The 27,259-nt window shown below is 45.6% G+C and overlaps 1 protein-coding gene across 5 annotated transcripts in view; it reads right to left on the bottom strand.

Annotated features, from left to right (window-relative positions):
* The window catches only part of CCDC33 (coiled-coil domain containing 33), a 153,601-nt gene that overhangs the window by 73,041 nt on the left and 53,301 nt on the right, over nucleotides 1-27,259 (bottom strand). For all 5 annotated transcript variants that reach the window (XR_011029964.1, XM_068272576.1, XM_068272575.1 and 2 more), the window contains 5 exons: nucleotides 20,516-20,630; nucleotides 10,529-10,658; nucleotides 7,848-7,981; nucleotides 3,762-3,833; nucleotides 2,420-2,536 (listed from right to left, as the gene is read on the bottom strand). Coding sequence is in view for 4 of the 5 variants with exons in the window: in XM_068272576.1 (XP_068128677.1) it covers nucleotides 2,420-2,536; nucleotides 3,762-3,833; nucleotides 7,848-7,981; nucleotides 10,529-10,658; nucleotides 20,516-20,630 (568 nt within the window). In the remaining variant the exon portion in view is untranslated. The remainder of the gene's footprint in view (nucleotides 1-2,419; nucleotides 2,537-3,761; nucleotides 3,834-7,847; nucleotides 7,982-10,528; nucleotides 10,659-20,515; nucleotides 20,631-27,259) is intronic.

The raw sequence follows: 27,259 nt of genomic DNA, 5'->3' as shown, positions 1-27,259 counted from the left end.
GACTCCTAGTACAGTAAGAGTAAGTAAGTAGTAACAGTAAGTAGTAGAACTAACTAATAACAATAATCAATCAGCGATCAGAAGGAAATGGAGTGTGGGTGGTGTGTGTACACTCAGACAGTGAGTGCACGCACGCAGGAGCTAGTAGCCTATGGACACAGTGACTGAGTGTCCTAGACTCCTAGTACAGTAAGTAGTAACAGTAAGTAGTAGAACTAACTAATAACAATAATCAATCAGCGATCAGAAGGAAATGGAGTGTGGGTGGTGTGTGTACACTCAGACAGTGAGTGCACGCACGCAGGAGCTAGTAGCCTATGGACACAGTGACTGAGTGTCCTAGACTCCTAGTACAGTAAGAGTAAGTAAGTAGTAACAGTAAGTAGAACTAACTAATAACAATAATCAATCAGCGATCAGAAGGAAATGGAGTGTGGGTGGTGTGTGTACACTCAGACAGTGAGTGCACGCACGCAGGAGCTAGTAGCCTATGGACACAGTGACTGGGTGTCCTAGACTCCTAGTACAGTAAGAGTAAGTAAGTAGTAACAGTAAGTAGTAGAACTAACTAATAACAATAATCAATCAGCGATCAGAAGGAAATGGAGTGTGGGTGGTGTGTGTACACTCAGACAGTGAGTGCGCGCACGCAGGAGCTAGTAGCCTATGGACACAGTGACTGAGTGTCCTAGACTCCTAGTACAGTAAGTAGTAACAGTAAGTAGTAGAACTAACTAATAACAATAATCAATCAGCGATCAGAAGGAAATGGAGTGTGGGTGGTGTGTGTACACTCAGACAGTGAGTGCACGCACGCAGGAGCTAGTAGCCTATGGACACAGTGACTGAGTGTCCTAGACTCCTAGTACAGTAAGAGTAAGTAAGTAGTAACAGTAAGTAGAACTAACTAATAACAATAATCAATCAGCGATCAGAAGGAAATGGAGTGTGGGTGTGTGTACACTCAGACAGTGAGTGCACGCACGCAGGAGCTAGTAGCCTATGAACACAGTGACTGAGTGTCCTAGACTCCTAGTACAGTAAGAGTAAGTAGTAACAGTAAGTAGAACTAACTAATTACAATAATCAATCAGCGATCAGAAGGAAATAGAGTGTGTGTTGTGTGTGTACACTCAGACAGTGAGTGCGCACACGCAGGAGCTAGTAGCCTATATGAACAGTGACAGTGAGTGTCCCTACGGGTACAGTAAGAGTAAGTAGTAAGTAAGTACAACTAACAATAATCAATCAGTAATCAGAAGGAAATAGAGTGTGTGTACACACAGACAGTGAGTGAGTGCACACACGCAGGAGCTAGCTAGTAGCCTATAAACAGTGACAGTCAGTGAGTGTCCTACTCCTAGTACAGTATAACTACAATACTATTAGTAAAGGACAGCAGAAATACTGGTATAGATGATGAGAGAAATAAACAGAGGACAGCTGCCCACAGAGGCAAGGCCCCCCTGAGGCCTAAACCTGTAAGCTTGCAGCAGCTGCCTGTCTCTAATGTAACACACAAGCTACTAACTAAAATACAATGTCTATCTAAATAACAACAATACAGGTGTATATGGCAGGTGTAGGTGAGCAAAAACGCTAGGTAAATGAACACAATAGAGCACTTGCTAAGCCAAAGCACAAAGGAGCAGATCTCTCTCTGTACAAGTCTCAGGCAAGCATGGAAAACCCGAACATGGCGGCCGCTATTTATAGGGTAGGGGCTGGCCAGGGTCCCCCTCTGTGATTGGCTGCCGTCAGAGGGCCTGGGAGCCCTCTGATTGGCTCTAAGCACATCAATCTGGGCTATGACGCTATTCGAGCTCGGTACCGAGCTCGAATAGCGCCGGTTTGCTCGAATAGCTCGAATAGTGAATGGGCTATTCGAGTGTTCTCGAATAGCCCATTCGAATAGCTACAGCTATTCGGAGCTCGAATACCGAGCTCGAATAGCTGAAAAAGAGCTCGAATATTCGAGCTACTCGAATATTCGAGCTCTGCTGAGCACCACTACTGTATGTATAATAATCACATAATACAGACCACCACTGTGTGTAAGCAGGAGAAAATGAATGGTTTGTTAATTATTACCACTATTCAAAACACATACAAGGTGATTATTGCAATTACGGCACCACTCAAATGCTAATGCAGTAATTGAAGGAGGGCCTCATTTGGGTCCTTCTGATCCAGGGGCCCTGGTGTGTTCACAACCTCTGCACCCCCTATTGCTACACCACTGACAGTGATCTTATTGAGTATCAAATACTGCATCTAAGTAATTAAGGAATATAAACGACTAGATCTTGCATTCTGCAGTAGTTGGCAAAGCAGCACTCACCACTAGAGAAATGTTGTAGGTGAATATTCCATTTTTATATAATACAGAATAAAACACAACCTTTTTTGATGGACCTACCTCATCCCTGCTGAGGGTTCCTGGCACCTCTGTCGTGTTATTTGCAGAGTGCTGATGTTGTGTTTGCCATTCAGCAGAGGTCCGTATCTCTGATGGGGTCAAAAAGAACTCCGGATGCTGAGGAACAAGTGATATTACTGTTATGCTACAGATAACATAGATAAATACAATGGTCACGAACGATCACAGACTATGAATGTAAATGTATGCAATGTAAAGTACGTGTGCACAGTGATGTATAGCTTTGCGGGTGTAGAGTATGTAACAGTAAAATGACCAATCTTACTGCTCTGTACTTTATGCTGTCCCTAAAAATGAGAACATTAGTTGGTAATAGAGGCTAATGATGGACATCTGGGATGTATTGCCTGTGTGTCTCTGCATGAGCTCCACTCATTAGATAGTGATTAACATGGGAGCTCATGCCACAGAACTAAAGGGACCAAAAACAGAATACATTCATCATTATTTATTCTCTCTTAGATCAAAATTCAGTTGTTCTCTAGTTAATTATCCCCTTTTTATATACAGTTCATCAGCCCAGTCTCCTTGCCATTTTCACGGTCTTTTTCACCTTATTTTTTACATAATTGTGTAATAACCTCACTGTCACAGTCATAAAAATCGACCTCAGTTTCCATACATGCACCCTTCCTATATGTCCCACCAGCTTTATAAACACCCCAAATGTATAGACATTTTCTCCGAGACTCTCATTTTATCTTTCACTATGAGAGAAATTGAGTTTAAGTGGCGTGTCTGTGAATTAATTCAGCGCCTGACATTAGAGGAGGAGGGAGGTTATTTATTGCAGCTCAAGGGTAAGAAACCCCCTGAATTATTCAAAAGGACCCCTCCTCTTTTTTTCCCCTACTGTCTCATGGGGGAAATTAGGCAGAAGCTTCCCCTTGTCCACCTCCCACTAGCCCTGAGGGGTGATATGAAAAGATATCGACAGCTTGTTAGTTCAGATTATAAATGAGAGAAGAGAGAGAAGCAGAGGAACATGAGGAGGAGAGCGGGAGAGATTGACAGGTGGTTGGATCCTGTATTGTCACCAGTTGTTCAGGCACTTGTGATAAACATTTCTGTCTGAGCCTTTACATGATGTGAGAAGTGAAAAAAAACGTTACCACAGCCAGTCACAAAGCACCACAGAAAGGCACAAATAGAAATAACCCTTTTCTTTTGACAGACAGCATGACAACCAGTCATGAAAGTAATAAGAGATAAACAATGAAGTGAACATAGGTAAGCAATTCAAACAAATTATGAGTAAACAGAAATAAACAAACAGCAAAAATACTAAGTAAAAGGAAGGGTAATACATTTCACCCCTCACCTCCGACTTCAGTAGCAACAACTGGAGAGACACAGTGGGAGTTCCACCAGAGACTGACTTCAGTCCTGTTCCCTAAGGGAAGGAAAGGTGTAAGACAGTATCATTACCATTTCCACTCTTCAGAAATAGCAATTTCACATATTTCTGATGATTGCGATAATACATTAGCTGCTATATGCTAAGCATTATCAGCAATATTCAGCTAAGAGGTCTCTTTATCTGCCTGAGCTCTGAGTAATCACAGAGAAATTATCAGAACATAGAATCCCATGCTTTTTTCACAGCGTATGCAGGCCAAGGAAAGTTAGGTTTCATGCTTCTTAGTAGTGTTGCGGTTCATATTCAGATATGTGCGCTCATATTTGGTTCTGACACACCTCCAGAACCGCTGGAATGCAATGATGTGTCAGCTTGTTAATTATACAGAGCCATATTAATCCAACATGCATACAGTCTGTTTCAGACTGGTTAATCCTCATCAGTGCATGCCATGGATTAATATGGGTCTATGGGGTAGGACCTGAAACACCCAGAGTTTCAGATTGCCCACCTGAATAAACACAAATACCTTCTGTTTTAAGAAGGCAAACTTCTGTTTTTCATACCATTTTTAGTAAGAGGGCTTTTCAGTCCTTTTTAGGCCCTTACACACTCCTAGGCGTTCTTGTTTACCATGAGCTTGCTGGACAATCTGTAACTCTGGGTGTTTCAAGTCCTAACCCATATAGTCATATTAATCCATGCCATGCACTTATGAAGGTCAACCAGTCTAAAACAGTCTGCATCCATGCTGTACTAGTATTGCTCTGTATAATTAACAAGTTGACACATCATTGCATTCCAGTGGTTCTGAAGGTGTGTTTAGCTTTCAGGGACAATAAAGAGATTATTTGCATATTCTGCAGTGATACATTGTAGGAGACATCATATGCACACTCCAGCCTGAATACTGTATATACTCAAATACAAGTTGACCTCGTGTACAAGTCAACTCCAACATTTGACCCTTTTAATTTGGAATTTTTCTAAACCGAAAAGTTAATGACTGCACTTGGGGACCAGGAAGAATTAACAGCTGCACTTTGGGAGCAAGAGGGGTTAATGATTGTACTGCATACATCATTGCAGCCAATAATTCATCCAGGCCCCTCAAGTGCAACAATTATTCACTCCCCCTCCTACAGCCCAAAAGAAGGAAAACTTCTAAGATTTTGTGACAGTTTTTTCACACTGCATGTATCCCTTTCTGCTTGTTGTGTGGGTAGAAACAAGAGTACCTTAGGGAAATCTAAGGTTAAGGTGGCCTTACACTGGTCGATTTGCCATCAGATTCGACCAACAGATAGATCCCTTTCAGATCGAATCTGATCAGAGAGGGATCGTATGGCCATCTTTACTGCAAACAGATTGTGAATCGATTTCAGCCCGAAACCGATCACAATCTGTGGAGCTGCCGCTGCTGCCGCCCCCCCCCCCCCCTGCATACATTACCTGCTCCGACCAGCGCGAGTCCCCGGGTCCCCGCTGTCTTCTTTTCCGCTCCGGACTCCAGACCGTTCCTGCAGCTACTGAACTTCCTGTCCAGGGGAAGTTTAAACAGTAGAGGGCGCTCTACTGTTTAAACTTCCTTCCGGGACAGGAAGTTCTGTGTAGCTGCAGCCGGTCCGGAACCCAGCGCGGAAAGAAGACAACGGGGACCAGGGGACTCGCGCCGGCCGGAACAGGTAATGTATACCCGCTGTATTGCGTCGGTCATCGGGCATTCGACCGCCGCTATCGACGCACTCCCGACCCATCAGCGATCGAGAAAAATCTTCCGCTCGGACGGATCGACGGGAATCGTTGGGAACGATCGATTTTGGACGGAAATCGATCGTTCGGTCAGCGGTGTGCGCGGCGATTTCACAGCCGATTCGATCACAGTGATCGAATTGGCCGTATATCGGCAGGAAAATCGTTAGGTGTATGGGCCCCTTAAGAAAAAAAAAAGAAGCAGATTAACTTACATGGGGCTTCTTGCAGCCCCCGTAGTCATCCTGTGCCCATGTCGTCCTTCCGAGACCCTCCAGCCAGCAGTGGTGACTTCAACAAAGCTGGCTGGTTACGCGCCTCCTCATCACGTCATCACGGGAAAATCGCTACTGCACATGTTCACAATGCTCCCGACAACAGGAGTGCGATCAGGGCGCATGCAGCTCGGGCCCGTGCATGCACAGCAGCCTTTGACTGGCCAGCTTTGAGGGGTTTGCCGCTGCTTGCTGGAGGGTCTAAGAAGGACAGTGTGGGCACAGGATGACTGCAGGGGGCTGCAAGAAGCCCAGGTAAGTTAAACCATTTGTATTCACTTCAATAACCCTTTAAAGGGTACTTATCCGTTAGCTGGGCGCATCCGGCAGGTGGCGCTAATTACTATCCCCCCTCCAGGCCACCATGGATAGTAGAGAAAGATGTAACTCTGGTGGAGTTTTGTCGCCACCTAGAGGATGCGCCCGGCTAACGGATAAGTACCCTTTAAAGTATTAAAATAAATAAATTGTAATAATAATCTAAAAAAAAAAAAAAAAAAATACATATGTAAAAACAAACATCTTTCATTCATAAACAAGCAGAAAATAATAACATGTAGAGCAATTAACACTGTTTAATATTAAATACATGTTTGTGTCTGACGGTATAAATTCAGCACATTTACCAGTATTTATAGCATTTTTTTTTAAATGGCAGCTGCTTAAAAGCATTTATGAAAATGAATATTATGCTTATTTGGGGAGGGCATAATTAACCTGTATTATGCAAAATAATATTTGGTAGCTCAGAAATTGGAAGAAACACAGGAATATGCTTAATCTTGTATCTAGGCAGACACTACTGACAACACTTTATAAGAGAAATTAAAGACAATTACTGTTTATGTTATTTTTGCCAGCTTTGTTTTGTTGAATAACAGGTATACATTAAAATAAGTAGTTTTAAAATATCATCAAATGAATACCCTGCCTGCAGTGCTTGTGTTAATACACAAAGCAGTTCAAAATGTACAGTAAATATTGCAAAATGATAACATTGGTTCTGGTGTGTTAGGTATAAAAAATAGCCTCTGGCCCACAGGGTTTAAAAAAAATGGCTTCTGTGGGTTACTGGGAAGGAAGGGGTTACACACACACACACACACACACACACACAAACACACACACACACACACACACACACACACACACACACACACCACGTACACACACACACACACGAGAAAACTTGGTTGAGATGATGGTTCTGAGCTATCTAGACAGGGGCTCTAGCGTGTGTACAGGTTAGCAATCTAACTAACAATGAATGAGCACATTGCCTTTTTTATTTTATGCACTGTGGAACACTACTCATCCCTCTGCAGCACACTGTCCCTCTTTCCATCTCCATACAGCAGTACACGCAGCTACTGGGACTATTCCTCACAATGTTCTTCTGATGATGGACCAACAACCGTGGACAAGATTGTAAAGGAAAGTCACCAGTGTAATACTGAAGCCATTCCATGTGTTAGCATCACATGTGCTCTATGTCAGAGTTACCGAACCCTCTCCTCAAGGCCCACCAATAGTACATATTTTGCAGAAAACCATAAACATTCACAGGTGAGGTAATTAGTGACTCAGCAGAGCTGATTAACTACCTCTGTGGATTTCCACAAAACATGCACTGTTGTGGGTCTTGAGGACAGGGTTGGGGAACACTGCTCTATGTCACATATGCAATCAGTATGTGCACATACATTGTAACACGTGCAGATAACATCTTCAGCCTTCTACCCCAGATCATATTTACATAATCTACCACATACAGCCTGAGATGGATTAAGGTGAAATGGAGCTCTAAATAAGGTATTAGATTTGGCTCCGCCTTATGGTTCTTTTGATAAGCTGAGATGAGGTCTGGAGAGGTGTCAGTGAAGGTAACAGTGGTGCCCCTTGGCAACCACTAGGCCCAGGCACCTGCCTAGATTGCCTTGTGGATGATCCTACTCTAGCCTGTGCCCCCATCATGTGCTCATATAGTGTGCATAACTGTTTATTTTCTACTTGGACTTACCTCTATGGGTATGTTGGTTAATGTGGTAGCATTGTTGCTACTGCCTGACATCAATTTATGATAGACCTCTGTGTCCAAAGGGATGACAGAGAAGCCACAGTCCTCAGAAAGGTGCCATGGAACACGCTTTGACTCTAAATAAAACATGTAATTAAAATTTAGTTCTGCTTTCAGATTAATACATTCAAATATCTCTCTCTCTCTCTCTTAATAAATCCAGTAATTGTCAATAAGATGTGGTATTCTTTGTATACTTCTGCATCACATCAGCAGCACTACTGTTAACCTTCTGCCCAGGACTTCAGGCTCCTGAAGGGTGACTGATTGATCTGTAATGAGGTTATTTAAAGATGGCCTTTAATTACCCTTCATAGTACAATAGTATAGTGATTTGGGAGAATGCCGATGGTAAAACTCTATTATTTCTGGGATAGCTGGCTAGAATATTTTGGATTATTTTTTCATGGATCAGAAATTAGCAAATAATAGTCAGCTATGAAACAATGGAAATTGTAAAAGGCTAATTCTAGGGACCTCAGATTAATCCACAATAAATAGAATATGGTGTAATTAACAAACTATTGCAATTTCAGATGTAATATCCATGAACAACAGTCCTGTGTTGTCTTCCCTCTGTGGTCCTGTTGAGCAGATCATGCAACTTTTATATGTAGGACAAGAAGAAGTTATGAAAACTGTTTACACACTCTCCAATTTAAACATTTTAGGAAAGAGTTTCTCTTTATTCCGGGTTATATAGTAACAAGGTCAGATTTCTACTCTTAGCACACCTAGGTCAACTATTCCCTTCTATGTGCAACAGTGTACATGTCCTCCCCATTCCATGCGCAGTTTCCCATTTCCATGTGTTCTATCCATGTACAGCAGCACCTCTTGTTGTCCATTTGCAGTCTTCTTTTTCAATTTTTATCCTCCTCTTCTAAGCAAGTCCAACTTTCCTCTTAGGCTGCAGCCACCAAAGGTCTGGGCCTTTTTAGCCTTTCCAGAGATCCGGTCCTGTATATTTTACTTCCTGTATTTATATAGTGCTAGCATATTGTTCAATGCTTTAAAGAATGCAGAGAGACATTTGCAATCTGTACATTACAAAGATGCATAATATACTCTAATGTTATTTGGACTGTATGTAAGAGGATTATCACGGGTTGTTAGTGTTCATTAGTAATGTGACCTTGTATGAAACTGGACACAGTGGTCACTAAGGGTAAGGGTGTATTGGATACTGACTCACTATCCTCTTACTATCCCCTCTATAGAGCTTGTTTTGAAAAATGAGAACTGCAGAGAGCTGTGGCAGACCTCAAATGCAACCAAAGTCATGCTCCGTTCTCACCTGACCAAATAACCATATGTAGCTCTGCACTTCAGCAGAATATTGGCTGAACCCTGTCTGCACACCTGACTGTTGGAGGCTGGCTTTATGTTAGGCTGACGTGGGGCACTGTGAGAGATGCCCATGTTTTCTTTGCACACATGACCATAAGCCAGTTTCTGCCTGGTGTAGGGTCATGTGAATGGGTGGAGGCATGGCTATACTCCCGTTCCAGAAAATGAAGAAGGAGAACATTTTTTTTCAGATACAGTTCCTGAAGCCTCTTAGTAGGAAGGCAGGTAAGGCTATACATACATAATACAGCCTGGCCCTTACAAAACACAGGGATGGCACACATTTCCCTTAAGCCTTACTAACCTTTGTGAAATGGGATGCCCAGGGCCGGATTTATACTTTTTACCACCCAAGGCCCACTATCACCAGCTGCCCATGGACCGACAGCATCCTAAACTCCTCTCCTTAGATTTTAGGCTCCTCTGAGGACAGTAAGTGAAGTGATATCAGGGATTACACTATAAATTCCTATGAGGACAGTTAGTGACACATTGGCAGGGATTAGATTGTAAACTCCTTGGTGAGTGGCACATTTAGTGAGTGACAGGCAGCTCAGAGATCACTGTAAGTAAATTGCCCCTTCATCCCCTGCATGCCAGATCTGGCTGTTGGTAGCTGCCAACCGCTATGTGCAAACTGTTTAGCAGGACGAATGTTCGGCAAGCTAACTACTACTGCCACCCTGCTGCCCTCAGCCCGCCCCTTGTTTTCCTGGTGCCCTAGGCCATGGCCTTTGTGGCCTTGCCTGAAATCCGGCCATTGGGATGCCTCTCAGGCAACATACATGCCAGACCCTTCAAGCAGTGGTAACGTGATGGACTTATTACCAAAGATTAAAGGTTATTAAAGGCAACTTGACCTGACGTGACATAATGCAATAAATATAGGTACACATAGTACAAGTCCTACTAAGAAATTGTCTTAAACAATGACGTGAGACCTGACTAGATCCGAAGAACACGAGGAGTTCTGAAGTCATTTGTTCAAGATGTCGACTAGCTACACAGAGCCTTTCCTCTAAGTAAGTATCAAACCTGAAATTAGTTTGACTTCAGGATTACTTTAAAACTAAAAAATATCAGACTCAGTTGTGTGTTACTAATGTTCTATTCACCATTAGTACTACACATACAACTAATTATCTCATATGTTTATTTTTAGCTCAGATTTACTTTAATTCTTTTTCACTGTTCTCAGTAATTGAAGCAGTGTGTATAGTTTGAGACTGTCCTTATTGATGTGAATGGCAAATAGACAATGCTTCCAGGCTTACCAGAAGTGACAGGGTAATATTCCAGGATCAGTGCTGCTCCTTCACTGAAGAGGGTCACCCCATCCCTTCCTTGAAAGAGGTAAGAGGAATTCCATATGGGGTGTGATGGAGGCAGCCCAGGAGAAGAAATCTGAGGGAAACAAGGAAAGATGGCTATCATTTCTATCATTGTAAACTACTGTATTAGCAGTCTAATTGAGTTTGTATTTATTTTTTTATTACATTTGCTAGTAATACTCAGGAGTAAAGTTTATTGAATCAGAGAGGCCCATAGGGCCATTCGCCCAAAAAGACCAGAACTGCAGGTAAACTTGTATTTTTAATTTCATTCTAACTTTTAACTTGCTAACTGGTAAGGAGTTCACAATAGTTCACTGCAGCTGTATCCTTCACAGTGAAACAAGGAGGTTCTTAGTAATGGATCACTATCATAAAAAATTGCAAAATACATGAACACATAAATAAAAAGTACATTTTACCCAGAGTAAAATGTGCTATAAATTAGTTTTCTCCTATGCTGCTGTCACTTAGAGTGGATATTAGAAATCTTACAGAACTGACAGGTTTTGAAATAGCCAATCTCCTCCGGGTTTTTTATTTTCAAAAGCATTGGTGAATGGGAGTTGCTTAGTCCAACTGTCAGAATCAAGTCCAAACAGGTAGGGTGGTCCTCTGGCATCTTTGTAAATAGATCAGTGTTCCCCAACCCTGTCCTCAAGAAAAAACAGTGCATGTTTTGTGGAAATCCACAGAGGCAGTTAATCAGCTCTGCTGAAACACGAATCACCTCTCCTGTGCATGTTTGTGGTTTCCTGCAAAACATGTGAAGTTGGTGAGCCTTGAGGACAGGGTTGGGGAACTCTGACATAGATCTTTTCCAGGGAGTGCTTTTGTTAAGAAAAAATGAAAAACTAAGAACTCCACATGAAAATATGAACTAGTCAAAAATCTGTCAGTTACTTCAGATTTCTACCAACTACTGCAAGTGACAGCGACATCGGAGAAAAGTAATGTATCGCTCAATTCACTCTGGGAGAAACATACTTCTTATCTGTATGTATTTACTTGTATTGTAAATTTTACAATTTTCCGCAATAGTGGTCCTTTAGTAATGAATGGTTTTGAACCACTTCCAATGAGATGGAGTGCTCAACCTTCATTTAACATCAGTGTTTTTATAGTGACAGCATAGCGGGAATTCACAGTGATTATTGACATTGTTTATGTTGTGTGTTGCGTGATGTTTGTTGGAAAAATTAGACCAAAATACTTTTGTGTTACATTATGTAACAAAATGTAAACAATCCTCCATTCTGTAATTCCAAAATTCTGGCACTGATTGAAGCTTGCCAAGCTATTTTGGATGACACATTTTTACAAAGCAGGACTGGACACAGTACCAGCGAGCTGAACAAAGCCAAGGGTAAGGGGTGGCACTTCCTTCTCAAAATTTACAGGATCCCTTCCTTTATCCACCTCGAGACACAGAACATTCCTTTTATAAAGGCAGTTTATGATGCAGTGAGCAACTTCTCTGTCATTTGATTCCCTACTAATTCAGCGGTCATTATCCTTGTATGCATGGGATTTGATTTCCTGTATGCCACCTTCTTACTGGATGGCTATATGCCAGATAATATTGCTATTATGTGTCAGTGGTAAAAGTAGATCTTGACTACAAACACTTCATATCATTTGGACTATATACATAAGTGATTGCTTGGGGAATGCAGCTATAGATTGGATCAGGGCTGTATTAACTAGGGGCATAGCAATAGGGGTTGCAGAGGTTGTGACCGCATCGGGGGCCTTGGGCCAGAGGGGCCCCGAAAGGCCCTCCCTCAACTACTGTATTAGCTCTCTATTGGTCCTGTGCTCATAATAATCACTTCTATAGATACTTTGAATAGTGGTAATTATTAACTAACTGTTCCCCATCCCCTTCTTGCACCTCAGACACTGTAGTTGTCATTGGCAGGTTTTGGTGCGCAGTATCATTTGCTATGTATAGAGTGATTGGGGGGGGGGGGGGGATGTAAAACTTGCATCTGGGCCCACAGCTACTTAGCTACGCCACTGGTTACCAAGTGTGGCGTCCACAGTAATGAAGCCTGCTTCTCTCCATATAACACACAATTCTGCTCACCTTCTCCTAGGATATAGTGAGAGGATGAGATGACAGTGTACTGTAAGTGTAATAATGACATCTAGGTATAAACAGATGCTGACCACCATTAGTTCTCTTCCACTAGCAAAGGAAGCTCCAGTAATAACCTCTCTTTCACCTGTGGTGTTGGGAAGTTATCAGAGAGAGGTCAGGAGAGAGCATATCACAACACACTCCCTGTTGTGCTCTCTGCAAGTTATATACAACTGCACAGCACAGCGCAGCACCATTTCTGTCTCACCATTGGATTTCAGTACAAATGTCTGGCTGCTAGAGAGAGAGTGGTGGGAAAAACTAATGAGAAGTGTAAAGTATAATAATGACAATAAAAAAAAAATGTATGTTAGTTCAGTTTCTCCCCCCGCTAATGGTACCAATTACCCAAACAGAAAGGCCCGGTTCACACAGGGCCGGCCTTAGGTTTCACAGCGCCCTGAGCATAACCAGATTTTGGCGCCCCCCCCCCCCCCCTCCAATTCATCCTCTCTGCGTGTGAGCGCACCACACACATACACTAATGGGGGGGGGGGGGTGGAATCTGCTGCCTAAATACACTAAAAGGGGATCTGCGACTGCAAGACCAGTAGCCTATATACACTAAAGGGGGAATCTGCCTACATCTACAAGACTAGTAGCCTATATACACTAAGGGGGGGGGGGGATCTACCATAGGTAGGTGCCCCCAGTATAGGTTAGATAGGTAGCTGCCCCCAGTATAGATTAGATAGGTAGCTGCCCCCAGTATAGGTTAGATAGGTAGCTTCCCCCAGTATAGGTTAGATAGGTAGCTGCCCCCAGTATAGATTAGATAGGTAGGTGCCCCCAGTATAGGTTAGATAGGTAGCTGCCCCCAGTATAGGTTAGATAGATAGGTGCCCCCAGTATAGATTAGATAAGTAGATGCCCCCAGTATAGATTAGATAAGTAGCTGCCCCCAGTATAGATTAGATAAGTAGCTGCCTCCAGTATAGATTAGATAGGTTGCTGCCCCCATTATAGATTAGATAGGTTGCTGCCCCCAGTATAGATTAGATAGGTAGCTGCCCCCAGTATAGGTTAAATAGGTAGCTGCCCCCAGTATAGATTAGATAAGTAGCTGCCCCCAGTATAGATTAGATAAGTAGCTGCCCCCAGTATAGATTAGATAAGTTGCTACCCCCAGTATAGATTAGATAGGTAGGTGCCCCCAGTATAGGTTAGATAGGTAGGTGCCCCCAGTATAGATTAGATAAGTAGCTGCCCCTAGTATAGATTAGATAGGTAGCTGCCCCCAGTATAGATTAGATAGGTAGCTGCCCCCAGTATAGGTTAGATAGGTAGGTGCCCCCAGTATAGATTAGATAGGTAGCTGCCCCCCAGTATAGGTTAGATAGGTAGGTGCCCCCAGTATTGGCTAGATAGGTAGCTCCCCCCAGTATAGATTAGATAAGTAGCTGCCCCCAGTATAGATAAGATAGGTAGCTGCCCCCCAGTATAGGTTAGATAGGTAGGTGCCCCCAGTATAGATTAGATAGGTAGGTGCCCCCCAGGATAGGTTAGATAGGTAGCTGCCCCAAAATAGGTTAGGTAGGTGCCCCCCAGTATAGGTTAGATAGGTAGCTGCCCCCCAGTATAGGTTAGATAGGTAGGTGCCCCCCAGTATAGGTTAGATTAGGTAGGTGCCCCCCAGTATAGGTTAGATAGGTAGGTGCCCCCCAGTATAGGTTAGAAAGGTAGGTGCCCCAGTATTGGCTAGATAGGTAGCTGCCCCCAGTATAGATTAGATAGGTAGGTGCCCCTCCCCCTCATAGTGGAGGGGGAGCAGCGGGGAGGGCAGCCCGACCTCTCCCTCCCTTCCTCTCCGGGCCGCCCTCCGTGCTCCCCCCTTCAATGCAAACTGCAGAGAGAACAACTCACCTCCCTCCCTGGTTCCGATCGCCGGCGCCTCTCACTTGCTGCTGGTCTCCTCTTCTACATTGTCACTGATGCACACTAAACTTCCTGTTAAGCAGGAAGTTTAGTGTGCATCAGTGACAATGTAGAAGAGGAGACCAGCAGAAAGTGAGAGGCGCCGGCGATCGGAACCAGGGAGGTGAGTTGTTCTCTTTGCAGTTTGCATTGGAGGGGGGAGCACGGAGGGCGGCCCGGAGAGGAAGGGAGGGAGAGGTCGGGCTGCCCTCCCCGCGGCTCCCCCTTTATCACGGGCAGCATGTTTGCCAACTTTGCCCCCCAGCAGCGGCACTAGGGGGCGGAGCGAGATGGACCCAGCCGGGGCCGCAGCTCCGCATTAAAACACAGGCGGCAGGAGCGCCCCCTGGAAGCCGGCGCCCTGAGCGATCGCACCGGTCGCTCAGGTCAAAGGCCGGCCCTGGGTTCACATTAGAGTTTTTTTGCGGATCGGAACCGGAGCGTATACTGTACAAACTGAGCGGATGTGAAAGGATCCAATGTTAATCTATGGATCCATTCACATGCGTCCGTTGGTATGGAAACTTTCCGTACGTTCTGGGCCCGGGATCTAAAAATTGCTGCAGGCCCTCATTTTCCGGACCGTTCTGCCCAGCGGAACGGATCCAGACAAAAAATGCTGTAGCATTGGGGCAATGGAAAACAGACCGTTTCTTCACACTAGTGAAGAAACGGACCGTTCCGCGGGCGATGGGGGCATGTGACGACGCGAACCTGAGCGACGGGAGGGTGAGGGAGGGTGCAGAAGCCAAGCAGGTGGGTGAGGGAGGGTAAAATACATACCTAATGCTCTGCAGCAGCCAGCGGTAGAGGCTTCCATCTTCTTCTGCGTCATGTGACTACATGACGGGTCATGTGACTAGTCACATGACTCGCTGTGTAGTCAGAGCAGAAGAAGAGGAAGCCTCTACTGCTGGCTGCTACAGAGCATTAGGTATGTATTTGCTGCCGAAATTGAATGAAAACTGATCCGATCAATCATTGATCAGATCCGTTTTCACTTTCCATTTTGAAGTTTGCACAGAGCCATCTGGATCTGGTGAAGCGGAGACCGCTTACCGGATCCGTTTGGCTAAAAAACGCAATGTGAACCGGGCCAAACTTGCTTTACAACCTTAACCTCTCCCTTTAATATTTAAGCTCTTCCAAACACCTAATTGTCAACTTTACCTTGCCACTTTATGACATTTGACCCATACCCCCCCGTCCTTAATGTTATTCTCTTCCTTACACCTTATTCTAATATGCCCTCTTAAAGTTAACCTAAGGAAAACCTCTTTATAATCTCTATCCTTAATCGACCACTATCGCGAAAATGTAAAATGCGTGTAAACATATAAAAATAAGTATTTTTCTTCAAGAGTAAAATGAACTAGAAATTACTTTTCTCCTATGTTGCTGTCACTCACAGTAGGTTGTAGAAATCTGACAGAACCGACAGGTTTTGGGCTAGTCCATCTCTTCATGGGGTATTTTCAGCATGGCTTTTATTCTTATTAAAGTAGTTCCCTGAAAAGGATTTATACAATGATGCTGGACAGCATCCCTGCTCGCTGCACACTATTCTGGCAGTTGAACTGAGTAACTGCCATTCACTAAGTGCTTTTGAAAATAAACAAACCCCTGAGACTGTTTGATGCCTGACCCAGTACCTCAATGCCAATGCACTGCTAGACCCACTGCAATCTGGATTTTGGCCTGCTCACTCAACCGAAACTGCTCTCACCAAAGTGGTCAACGACTTTGCCTTAGCTAAAGCTGAAGGTAAATACTCCATTCTCCTCCTCCTTGACCTTTCAGCAGCTTTTGACACAGTAGATCATCCCCTACTCCTCCAATCCCTCCAGTCCTTGGGCATTCATGATCTCGCCCTGTCCTGGCTTTCATCCTACCTCTTCAACCGCTCCTTCACGACAGCCTTCAATGGGCCTGATGCAATTGTCAGACTCGCCAGTGTTAAACGCTGGTGAGTCCGATAATCAGGCGACTATAAAGTCGCCTGATCCAATTGCATTGAGCCCTAGGCAGGGTGCTAAAAGAACTCGCTTGGGCGATAATATCGCCCAGCAAGTTCCTTACACCCTAACCTATTGCACTTTGCATGCCTCCGGGAAGCGATGCTTCCCGGCAGACATGAGCGTTAGCTTAGACCTGCAAAATGCAGGTCTAAACATGCTAACGCACGACATCGCCGCTGCATCTGGCGGCTCCCCGCCAGCCGCCGCTCGGTTCCGCAACCCCCCACAAAGCTAAATGCTTAAATTCCTTACCGCCGCTTTACACCCGTCGGCCGCCGCATCTCGCCGCAAGTCCCCGCTGTGTAATTACAGTGTACGAGTTACTGTAATTACACTCACTAATAACAGAGTCCCGGCAAAGAATCTTTGAATCAGCCGCCGAGGCTCCCCATTGGTTCACAGGTTGAGCCATTTTCAATGGTCCAGCCTGTGAACCAATGGGGAGCCCCGGCGGCTGATTCAAAGATGCTTTGCCGGGACTCTGTTATTAGCGAGTGTAATTACATTAACTCGTACACTGTAAATACACAGCGGGGACTTGCGGCGAGATGCCGCGGCCGACGGGTGTAAATCGGCGGTAAGAAATTTAAGCAATTAACTTTGTAGCTTTGTGGGGGGTTGCGGAGACGAGCGGCGGCTGGCAGGGAGCTCTGGGGGTCTCCTTATTAAAGGAGACCCCCAGATGCAGCGGCGGAAGATGGCGGTGGATGTTCGGCGGGTTGTGCGCATGTGTGGGGAGCGAGGCCGTGGTGCTGATGGACAGCACCACAGGGCAAACCTCGCTCCCCATTGCCCGGTAATAGGGAGCATCGCTCAGGCTTTCGCCTGAGTAATGCTCCCTAATGATCGGCCATCGCACGAGTGAAACTGGCAATAGGATTTGCCGGTAATCCTCGTGCGATGGCAAGGTGATAAGTAGCTCGCATCTGCAAGCTACTAATCACCTGGAATAGCATTAGGCCCAATGAGTCCTCGTCCAACCCCAACCACCTCTCGGTGGGAGTCCCCCAAGGTTCGGTCCTTGGCCCCCTACTGTTCACCCTATACACATCCTCCATTGGCAAGGTTATCTCCTCCATGGGTCCTAACTATCATCTGTATGCAGATGACACCCAGATCTACCTTCACACCCCTGACATATCCACCACTACCATGGACAAGGTCTCCTCCTGCCTATCAGCCATCTCCTCCCGGATGTCCGATAGGTTCCTGAAACTAAATCTAGACAAAACGGAATTTATGATCTTCCCACCCTGGCCATCCACCAACCTCCCAGATGTGCATGTCACTGTTAACCACACTACCATTTGCCCTACCTCTCAAGCCCGCTGTCTGAGTGTCACCCTGGACTCCGCACTCTCCTTCCCTTCCCACATCCAAAACCTCACAAAGTCCTGCAACTTCCACCTTTGTAACATCGGTAAGATTCGCCCTTTCCTGACCTCTGCCACCACCAAACTCCTCATCCATGCCCTCATAATTTCCCGCCTTGACTACTGCAATGCCCTGCTGTCTGGTCTCTCTATGACCCGAACAGCCCCACTGCAGTCCATCATGAATGCGGCAGCCAGAATTATCCACTGCTCCCATCGCTCCACCACGGCAGATCCCCTCCTAGAATCCCTCCACTGGCTTCCTATCCAGTCCAGAATCAGATTCAAGATACTGTGTCTGACCTACAAATTTGTCCACAAAACCTGTCCAACCTACATTTCCAATCTTACTCAGAGGTACACACCTAGCCGCTCACTCCGCTCTTCCAATGAACTTCGCCTAACCACCCCCCGCATCACCCAGTCCCATGCACGCCTCCAGGATGTCTCAAGAGCTGCTCCAACACTATGGAACTCCCTACCTCCACCCATTAGGGCAGCCCCCTCCTTCAACATCTTCAAGAAAGCCCTGAAAACTCACCTTTTCACTCTGGCCTACTACCCCTCACAAGTGCTCTAAACCTACAGCTGAACTCTGGTCCCCTACCGTTCGTGTCCTTACCTCTCCCTCTAGATTGTAAGCCTTTGGGCAGGGTCCTCCTCCTTTTGTGTCCTACCTGATCATGCATCTCCATTACTGTGAACCCATGCTATGCATCTGAGTGAACCTAACTTGCCTAATCTCCATGCTCCATCCAGTGACTGACTAAGCATTACCTGGTACTCATACTGTGCTGTGTAATCTGGTTTTCTTGTATTCCTGTATTGTCATATTGCTGTATGTCACCCCTAAATATTGTCTGTAACCTAAATTAATGTTCAGCACTGCGTAATATGTTGGCGCTTTATAAATACAATAAATAAATAAATGAGGAGATGGGCTAGTCGGAAACCTGACAGTACTGTCAGATTTCTACTACCTACTGTAAGTGACAGCAACATGGGAGAAAAGTAATTTATGGCTCATTTTACTCTGGAACGAAAAGTACTTCTTATTTGTATGTGTTTACATGTATGTTAAATTTTACAATTTTCGCAATAGTGGTCCTTTAACATCTATCCTTAAAAGCGGAATTGCAGTTAACATTTCTCACTTGCTACAATAATTTCCCTACACCATGAATAAAGTAAAAAAAACATGCCTGAAATAGTTAAAAATGTTAATTTTCCCTGGATCCTTTTCATGTGATTTTGCTGATAGGAACTGTGCTACATACAAATGTGGAACAAGGAGTTGGCCATACAGACACATCCAAAAAGAAAAGTCACATGGGCTCAACTGCACTGATTGTAAGCAACAGAATGCTTTTTTCCCCTCACATATTCAGCTCGCTCTAAGTATGATACAACTTTACTATACATAATGTTGTTGTCTGGATTCAATTTTTTGAAATAGATAAACTTTACTTTAAAAAAAACTGTCCATAATGTCTGCTCTTACCTGCTATCACACCATGTTGTGACCAAGGCAGGTAGGATAAGTATATGGCTACCACAGAGCTATGAGTCAGGTTTATTGTGTTATGCAAGAATGTAATTACTGGTATGCTTTAAAATGAACCACTACCCTATGCCTAAAACTCAGCTTCTAACCCTAACTGATAAAATTCGCCTCATCATACCCTCTGGCCTATCTCTTCTAATAATTTCCTAATCCTAACCTCCTGACCCTAAGTGATAAATCTTATCACCAGAATTATTTTTTTGCCTCTGAATATCTGTAATGATCCTGCTCAATCAGCTGAAGTTGATTTATGACTTCCTTCCACAGCTGGACGTCTCTTGTTCATACCTCAGCTTCGCTCACAAGTCACAGGTTCACATGCTGGTCTTTCACAATGACTGTGCTTTGGTTATGTACATTGCAAAAGTATTTAATCCAAGCTGTCAAGTAATACTGTCAGGTACTAGGTCTGGAAAATATCTTATATTAATGCTTCACCATAATAAACAAAAATTGTCATCTTAGGTCCTATTTCCAGTATATCTAACCGTCTGTGTTTCTCTGCATGCAAAAACATTAGATCTGGCAACCCATGTAAAAATCAAGGGGTGGTCTGTTTCCATCTAATATGATTTTTGTGGGTTGAAGAATGTAGCTTTTTCCTTGACAACTTACACATTTGTCCTGTTAATTACATTGTGTGGCTGTGGAAGACATCAATATGCCTGGTGTCTGAGAAAAGCCGCTGGCAAACATAAATGTGTGGAAAAATGTGGAAATAGGGCATTTGTCTGTGAGGTGAGTTTGCCAAACATAAAAAGTATAATATGTGCCCTTAAGTCTACTAACATACCCATGCTTTTAGACTGCTGGATAATAAATGAAGGCCTCAAACCAAACAAAATGTATTTATATCATATATATAATGTATATGTAATGTATATATAAAGTCATATAGATTAAACACATCTTTATTACCTGTGGGTGTCCTTGCGTGGCCCGCTGTGGTACATGGAAAGCAGATGGTGATGGGTCTGGAAATGCAACTGTATCATGAGGCACTCCACTCATACCAGGAGGCTTGTTGGTGTGACTGCAGTAAGAATATATTATTATTACTTTATATCGCAGTATTTTCTCAGGCACTGTACAAAGTATTGTAGAGTATGCAACACAAAGGGGGTTAGCTGTAAGGAAACGCGGAAAGGCCGCCGTCTCTCAGGGTGAGGCGGCTGTTTCCGCGTCCAGCATGGCGTCACAACGCGGAAAAAACGCCGCATAGGCAGTGCGGCGGAATCCGCATTGGTAACGGCGGAATCCGCATCAGAGGCGGCCCCCGCACTAGATACATTGCATGACAGTACTGGTGTGGCTGGGACTGATGGTCCACCAAGATTCAGACTTACACGCGCGCGAGCACAGAGGCAGAGTTTAAATAACTGTTAGAAGGGAGTCGGCTGACCAGCTGGGTCAGCTGACAATTTCCACTGCTCTCATTGGACCAGCAATTAGGGAGGTCCTGGAAAGGTCCTAGAGTATATATACTGCTGGTTGTTCACTTGCTCTTTGTCTGGCGTGCGATCACATATGTGGGAGCACCCAGATCCGTAGTCAGATCCGCAAGTGTGCCGGGACCAGCTGGAGCTGTATCCTACACTTAGCTAGATTCTGTTGATAGCTAAAGTACTAGTTTGATTTTGATTATCTGTTATGACTTTTGCCTGCCTTGACTACCCTTCTGAACTCTGATCTTGTACCTCGATATTTCTGATACTCTGTTGCCGAACCCCGGCTCGTTCCTTGACTCTGCTTCTGCCTCCTGATTTTGTACCCCGATATATCTGATACCCCGTTGCTGAACCCTGCCTGTACTTTGACTCCGCCTTAGCCTCCTGATCTTGTACTTTATCTGTCCGTGTGTACGACCTGGCTTGTCCGACCTCGAGAACCGACCTTACTGTTAGAGGCGGTTCCTCGCTCTGTTAGTAATCCTTCCTCCTGAAGGTTACTTCCAGTCTGTCCTTCCTACTGTCAGTCTGACTCCTCCCGTCTTGGAGAGCTCAGGTCTGCGGAAGGAATCTGTGCAGTACCCCTTGCTGCACTGAGGCCTAGTCCTCTAAGTGTTACTGTTACACCTAACACTACACTCTACTCAGGTGAACAGAGGTTAGCTAGTATATCGGATTATCAGTGATACTGCAGATCACGTATAATCTGGTATACATCTGTATTCCCAGTGATTCTGCAGATCACTGGTAATCAGACCCTCTCTGTGCTTCACCGATCGTTACAGAACGCCAGACCAAATACAAAATGGACGCAAACACTGATTGTCTGGGTGTACTTGCCACTTCGATGGACAACATCAATCAAGTACTGGGCACCCACATGACTCTTATTGATGCCCTATCAGGGTCTGTACAAACCCTCCAGACATCAGTGGATCATGTGCGATCCTCTCCTAGCTCTGACATACGTATGCCTGTACCTGAAAGCTTTTCCGGTCACAGATCTGACTTCCGGAATTTTAGGAGTAGAGTATTGTCCTATTTTGAGTTGAGACCCTAATCTTCGGGTACTGAGACCCAGAGGGTCACGTTTATAAAGACTTTGTTGTCCGGCGACTCCCAGTCTTGGGCATATAGCCTGCCCGCCGGAGACAAAGCTCTTACCTCTGTAGAGGAATTCTTTAAAGCTATGGCAGTAATTTACGACGATTCGGACCTTGCTTCGACTTCTGAGCGGAAGCTCAAGCTTTTGCGTCAAGGCGAAGGTCCGGTCGAAGATTACGCGGCCGAGTTTAGGAGGTGGTCAGTTATGGCCAGGTGGGACACTTATGCCCTATTAGATCGTTTCTTGTCAGGGCTGTCCGATGAGGTCTCTGATTTGATGTCAAGCCAGCCCGAGCCCAGAACAGTCGATGAGGCCATCTCAGCGGCCATCCGAATTGACCGCAGGCTGCGCTACCAAAAACAGACCAGGGGTAGTTCCCGTGTCAGAGGGGTATCTTACACTACTGTCCCAGTGACTCCACCTCCTACTATTTCACCTTCTCCCGTCTTGCCTCCATCCGAGCCGATACAGATTGCTCGGTCAAAATTGACCCAGGTAGAGCGAAGACGGAGAATGACCGAACAGCTGTGTCTGTACTGTGCTGAAGGGGGGCATATAGTACAGAACTGCCCTAATAAGCCGGGAAGATGCTACCGTTTAGGAGTGGTAGGGGGTAGCACCCTAGGTGCCCGGCTCATACCCTTAAACGAAAAACGTTTGCTCCTTCCAAGTATGATTACATGGGGGGACAAATCTGAAGCCACAGAGGCCTTTGTTGATTCAGGCTCCGCGGCTAACTTTATGAGCTCAGAGTTCACAGAAAAGTTGGGCATTCCGCTCACCCCAGTAAACCCACCTATACAGGTTACTGCTGTGGACGACTCCCCGCTGCAAAGGGACCGTCCGCTGTCTCAGGCACCAGAGGTGGAAGTCACTATTGGGGTTCTGCATAACGAAAGTCTAAGTTTATTTGTATTACACATGACCACCTCCACAATTGTTTTAGGAATGCCCTGGCTGCAGCTCCATTCGCCACATATTAATTGGGCTACAGGACAATTAACTAGTTGGTCAGACTTCTGTTCCCAACAGTGTCTAGGGAAGGTGACTTTAGGTCAGACCAAGTTGCATGTGGAGGGGGTTCCCGAGCAATACTCCGAGTTCTCGGATGTATTCTGTCCCAAGGCTGCTGACAAGTTACCTCCTCATCGCCCTTTCGATTGCCCCATCGATCTCCGTGCCGGTTGTATGCCCCCTAGGGGTCACCTGTATAATCTGTCTGGACCAGAGAAAATAGCGATGCAGGAGTACATTCGTGACAATTTAGCCAAAGGGTTCATTCGCCCCTCCCGGTCGCCTGCAGGGGCCGGTTTCTTTTTTGTTAAGAAAAAAGACGGAGGGCTGCGACCATGCATCGACTACCGTGGCCTGAATAAAATCACGGTGAAGAATCGTTATCCGTTACCGTTGATAGACGATTTATTTACGCAAGTCACGAACGCTAAGATCTTTTCAAAATTAGATCTGAGGGGTGCATACAACCTGGTCCGCATTAGAAAGGGTGATGAATGGAAGACCGGCCTTCAACACTCCCGACGGGCATTACGAGTACTTAGTGATGCCCTTCGGGTTGTGCAATGCGCCAGCCGTCTTTCAAGAATTAATCAACGAGGTATTCAGGGAGGTGTTGGGTAGATTTGTACTAGTATACCTTGACGATATACTAATCTATTCCAACAACCTCCCCGAGCACAGGGCCCACGTTAAATTCGTGTTGGACAAATTGAGGCAAAATATGCTGTATGCTAAGGTGGAGAAATGTATTTTCGAGGTGACCACTGTCACATTTTTAGGGTATGTGATCTCCACCTCAGGCCTGTCAATGGATCCTGCCAAGGTCACAGCTGTCCTGGAATGGCCACAGCCAGTGGGGTTGAAACCCCTGCAAAGATTTTTAGGTTTTGCAAATTACTATAGGAGGTTCATAAAGGGATACTCCACGATGATTGCCCCTCTTACCAGTCTCACAAAAAAGGGGGCAGATATCAACCACTGGTCTCCTGAGGCTGTGGCAGCTTTTTCTCACTTGAAAAAATTGTTTTGCTCTGCACCCATATTGAGACACGTAGACACCTCTTACCCATTCATTGTTGAGGTAGATGCCTCAGAAGTTGGAGTAGGGGCTGTGCTGTCTCAACGCTCTGGGCTGCAGGGGAGGTTGCACCTGTGTGCCTATTTCTCTCGGAGGTTTTCACCGGCAGAGAAATACTATGACATAGGCAACCGGGAACTTCTGGCCATTAAATTGGCATTTGAAGAATGGCGCCACTGGTTAGAAGGGGCAGAACACACTATCACGGTGTATACTGATCACAAGAATCTGGAATACATCGAGGGGGCTAAGAGACTAAGTCCCCGACAGGCCCGTTGGTCGTTATTTTTTACGAGGTTCAGATTTATTATCACATACACTCCAGGCAGCAAAAACATCAAGGCAGATGCCCTGTCCAGATGTTTCGAATTAGAGACAGAACAGCCCCCCGCTCCTGAGTCCATCATCCCGCAGAGGCTGGTGTTAGCAGCCACAGAGACCTGGGAGGATTGGACAAAGGTTTTGGGTCCCTTTCAGCAGGATGTCCCTGAGGGAAAACCGGAGGGGGTCTTGTTTATCCCACTGTTTTTTCTCTACAGGTCTTACAAATGTTTCACGCCCATAAGAGTGCTGGTCACCCTGGTGCTGCCAGAACGCAGGATCTGATTGCCAGGTGTGCTTGGTGGCCTTCTATGGCAGCAGACTGCAAGGAATATGTCAGGGAATGTGCGGTATGTGCCAAAAGTAAACCCTCCCGGCAGGCACCTGTCGGTACCTTACAGCCTTTGCCCGCCCCGAGTGAACCATGGACCCACTTGTCCATGGATTTTGTGGGTGAGCTCCCCAGGTCTGAAGGCATGTCGGTCATTTGGGTGGTAGTCGACCGCTTCAGCAAAATGGCCCATTTTGTGCCTTTGAAAGGACTCCCCTCGGCCCAAGAATTGGCTGACCTATTCATCATCCACATTTTCCGGCTGCACGGCATTCCGGAGAACATTGTGTCCGATCGGGGAGTCCAATTTATCTCTAAATTCTGGAGGGCATTTTGCCACCAAATGGGCATGAAGCTGTCTTTCTCGTCAGGCTACCACCCACAGACCAATGGGCAGACTGAACGGATTAACCAATCTTTAGAACAGTTCTTAAGATGTTACGTTGCGGAGGCACAGAATGACTGGGTGAAGTTTCTGGCTTTTGCAGAATTCGCGCAAAATAATTTAAAGAGTTCTTCTTCTGGTTTTTCCCCGTTCCAGATTGTGACAGGGAGGTCGCCCAAGTTCTCCCCTTTGCCAGTTGCCTCTTCTCCGTTCCCAGCGCTGGAGGATTGGCAGAGGTCACTCAGGGACAATTGGGGAATTGCTAGAGATAATTTGGAGAAAGCGTTCCAAAGTCAAAAGGGTCAAGCAGACAAGAGACGTTCCATGGAATGGAGGTTTCGGCCAGGGGATTTAGTCTGGGTGTCCACACGTCACTTGGCCCTGAAGCAGCCTTCTGCCAAATTGGGCCCCAGGTTTGTGGGTCCGTTTTCTGTGACCAAAAAGATCAACGACGTCACTTATGCCGTTGATCTTCCGTCCAGCATGCGGGGCGTAAGATCTTTTCATGTGTCCCTCCTTAAACCAGCAGTCCAGGTGGGTCCCACTCCTCCTCCTCCCGTGTTGGTAGATACCCAACCCGAATATGAAGTGGAAAAAATATTAGATTCTCGCAAGGTACAAAACTCGGTACAGTACCTCGTACATTGGAAAGGGTATGGCATCGAGGAGAGGCAATGGGTACCTGGGAACCGTATGCATGCGGATGAGTTGGTGAGAGAGTTTCATGCCTTACACCCCGAGAAACCTGGTGGGAGTTGTCCGGAGTCCACTCCTCAGGGGGGGGGGGGGGTACTGTAAGGAAACGCGGAAAGGCCGCCGTCTCTCAGGGTGAGGCGGCTGTTTCCGCGTCCAGCATGGCGTCACAACGCGGAAAAAACGCCGCATGCCGCATAGGCAGTGCGGCGGAATCCGCATTGGTAACGGCGGAATCCGCATCAGAGGCGGCCCCCGCACTAGATACATTGCATGACAGTACTGGTGTGGCTGGGACTGATGGTCCACCAAGATTCAGACTTACACGCGCGCGAGCACAGAGGCAGAGTTTAAATAACTGTTAGAAGGGAGTCGGCTGACCAGCTGGGTCAGCTGACAATTTCCACTGCTCTCATTGGACCAGCAATTAGGGAGGTCCTGGAAAGGTCCTAGAGTATATATACTGCTGGTTGTTCACTTGCTCTTTGTCTGGCGTGCGATCACATATGTGGGAGCACCCAGATCCGTAGTCAGATCCGCAAGTGTGCCGGGACCAGCTGGAGCTGTATCCTACACTTAGCTAGATTCTGTTGATAGCTAAAGTACTAGTTTGATTGTGATTATCTGTTATGACTTTTGCCTGCCTTGACTACCCTTCTGAACTCTGATCTTGTACCTCAATATTTCTGATACTCTGTTGCCGAACCCCGGCTCGTTCCTTGACTCTGCTTCTGCCTCCTGATTTTGTACCCCGATATATCTGATACCCCTTGCTGAACCCTGCCTGTACTTTGACTCCGCCTTAGCCTCCTGATCTTGTACTTTATCTGTCCGTGTGTGTTCGACCTGGCTTGTCCGACCTCGAGAACCGACCTTACTGTTAGAGGCGGTTCCTCGCTCTGTTAGTAATCCTTCCTCCTGAAGGTTACTTCCAGTCTGTCCTTCCTACTGTCAGTCTGACTCCTCCCGTCTTGGAGAGCTCAGGTCTGCGGAAGGAATCTGTGCAGTACCCCTTGCTGCACTGAGGCCTAGTCCTCTAAGTGTTACTGTTACACCTAACACTACACTCTACTCAGGTGAACAGAGGTTAGCTAGTATATCGGATTATCAGTGATACTGCAGATCACGTATAATCTGGTATACATCTGTATTCCCAGTGATTCTGCAGATCACTGGTAATCAGACCCTCTCTGTGCTTCACCGATCATTACATTAGCCCTGCCCTTTTGAGCTTACCGTTTTGAAAGATAGGCGATACAGACATTAGGCAGCAAGTAAATGGTAACT

This window comes from Hyperolius riggenbachi, chromosome 3 (genome assembly GCF_040937935.1).
Source record: "Hyperolius riggenbachi isolate aHypRig1 chromosome 3, aHypRig1.pri, whole genome shotgun sequence".
Classification (NCBI taxonomy): Eukaryota; Metazoa; Chordata; class Amphibia; order Anura; family Hyperoliidae; genus Hyperolius; species Hyperolius riggenbachi.
Note: the sequence above shows the minus strand (reverse complement) of the source record. Positions and strands in the feature narration are given on the sequence as shown.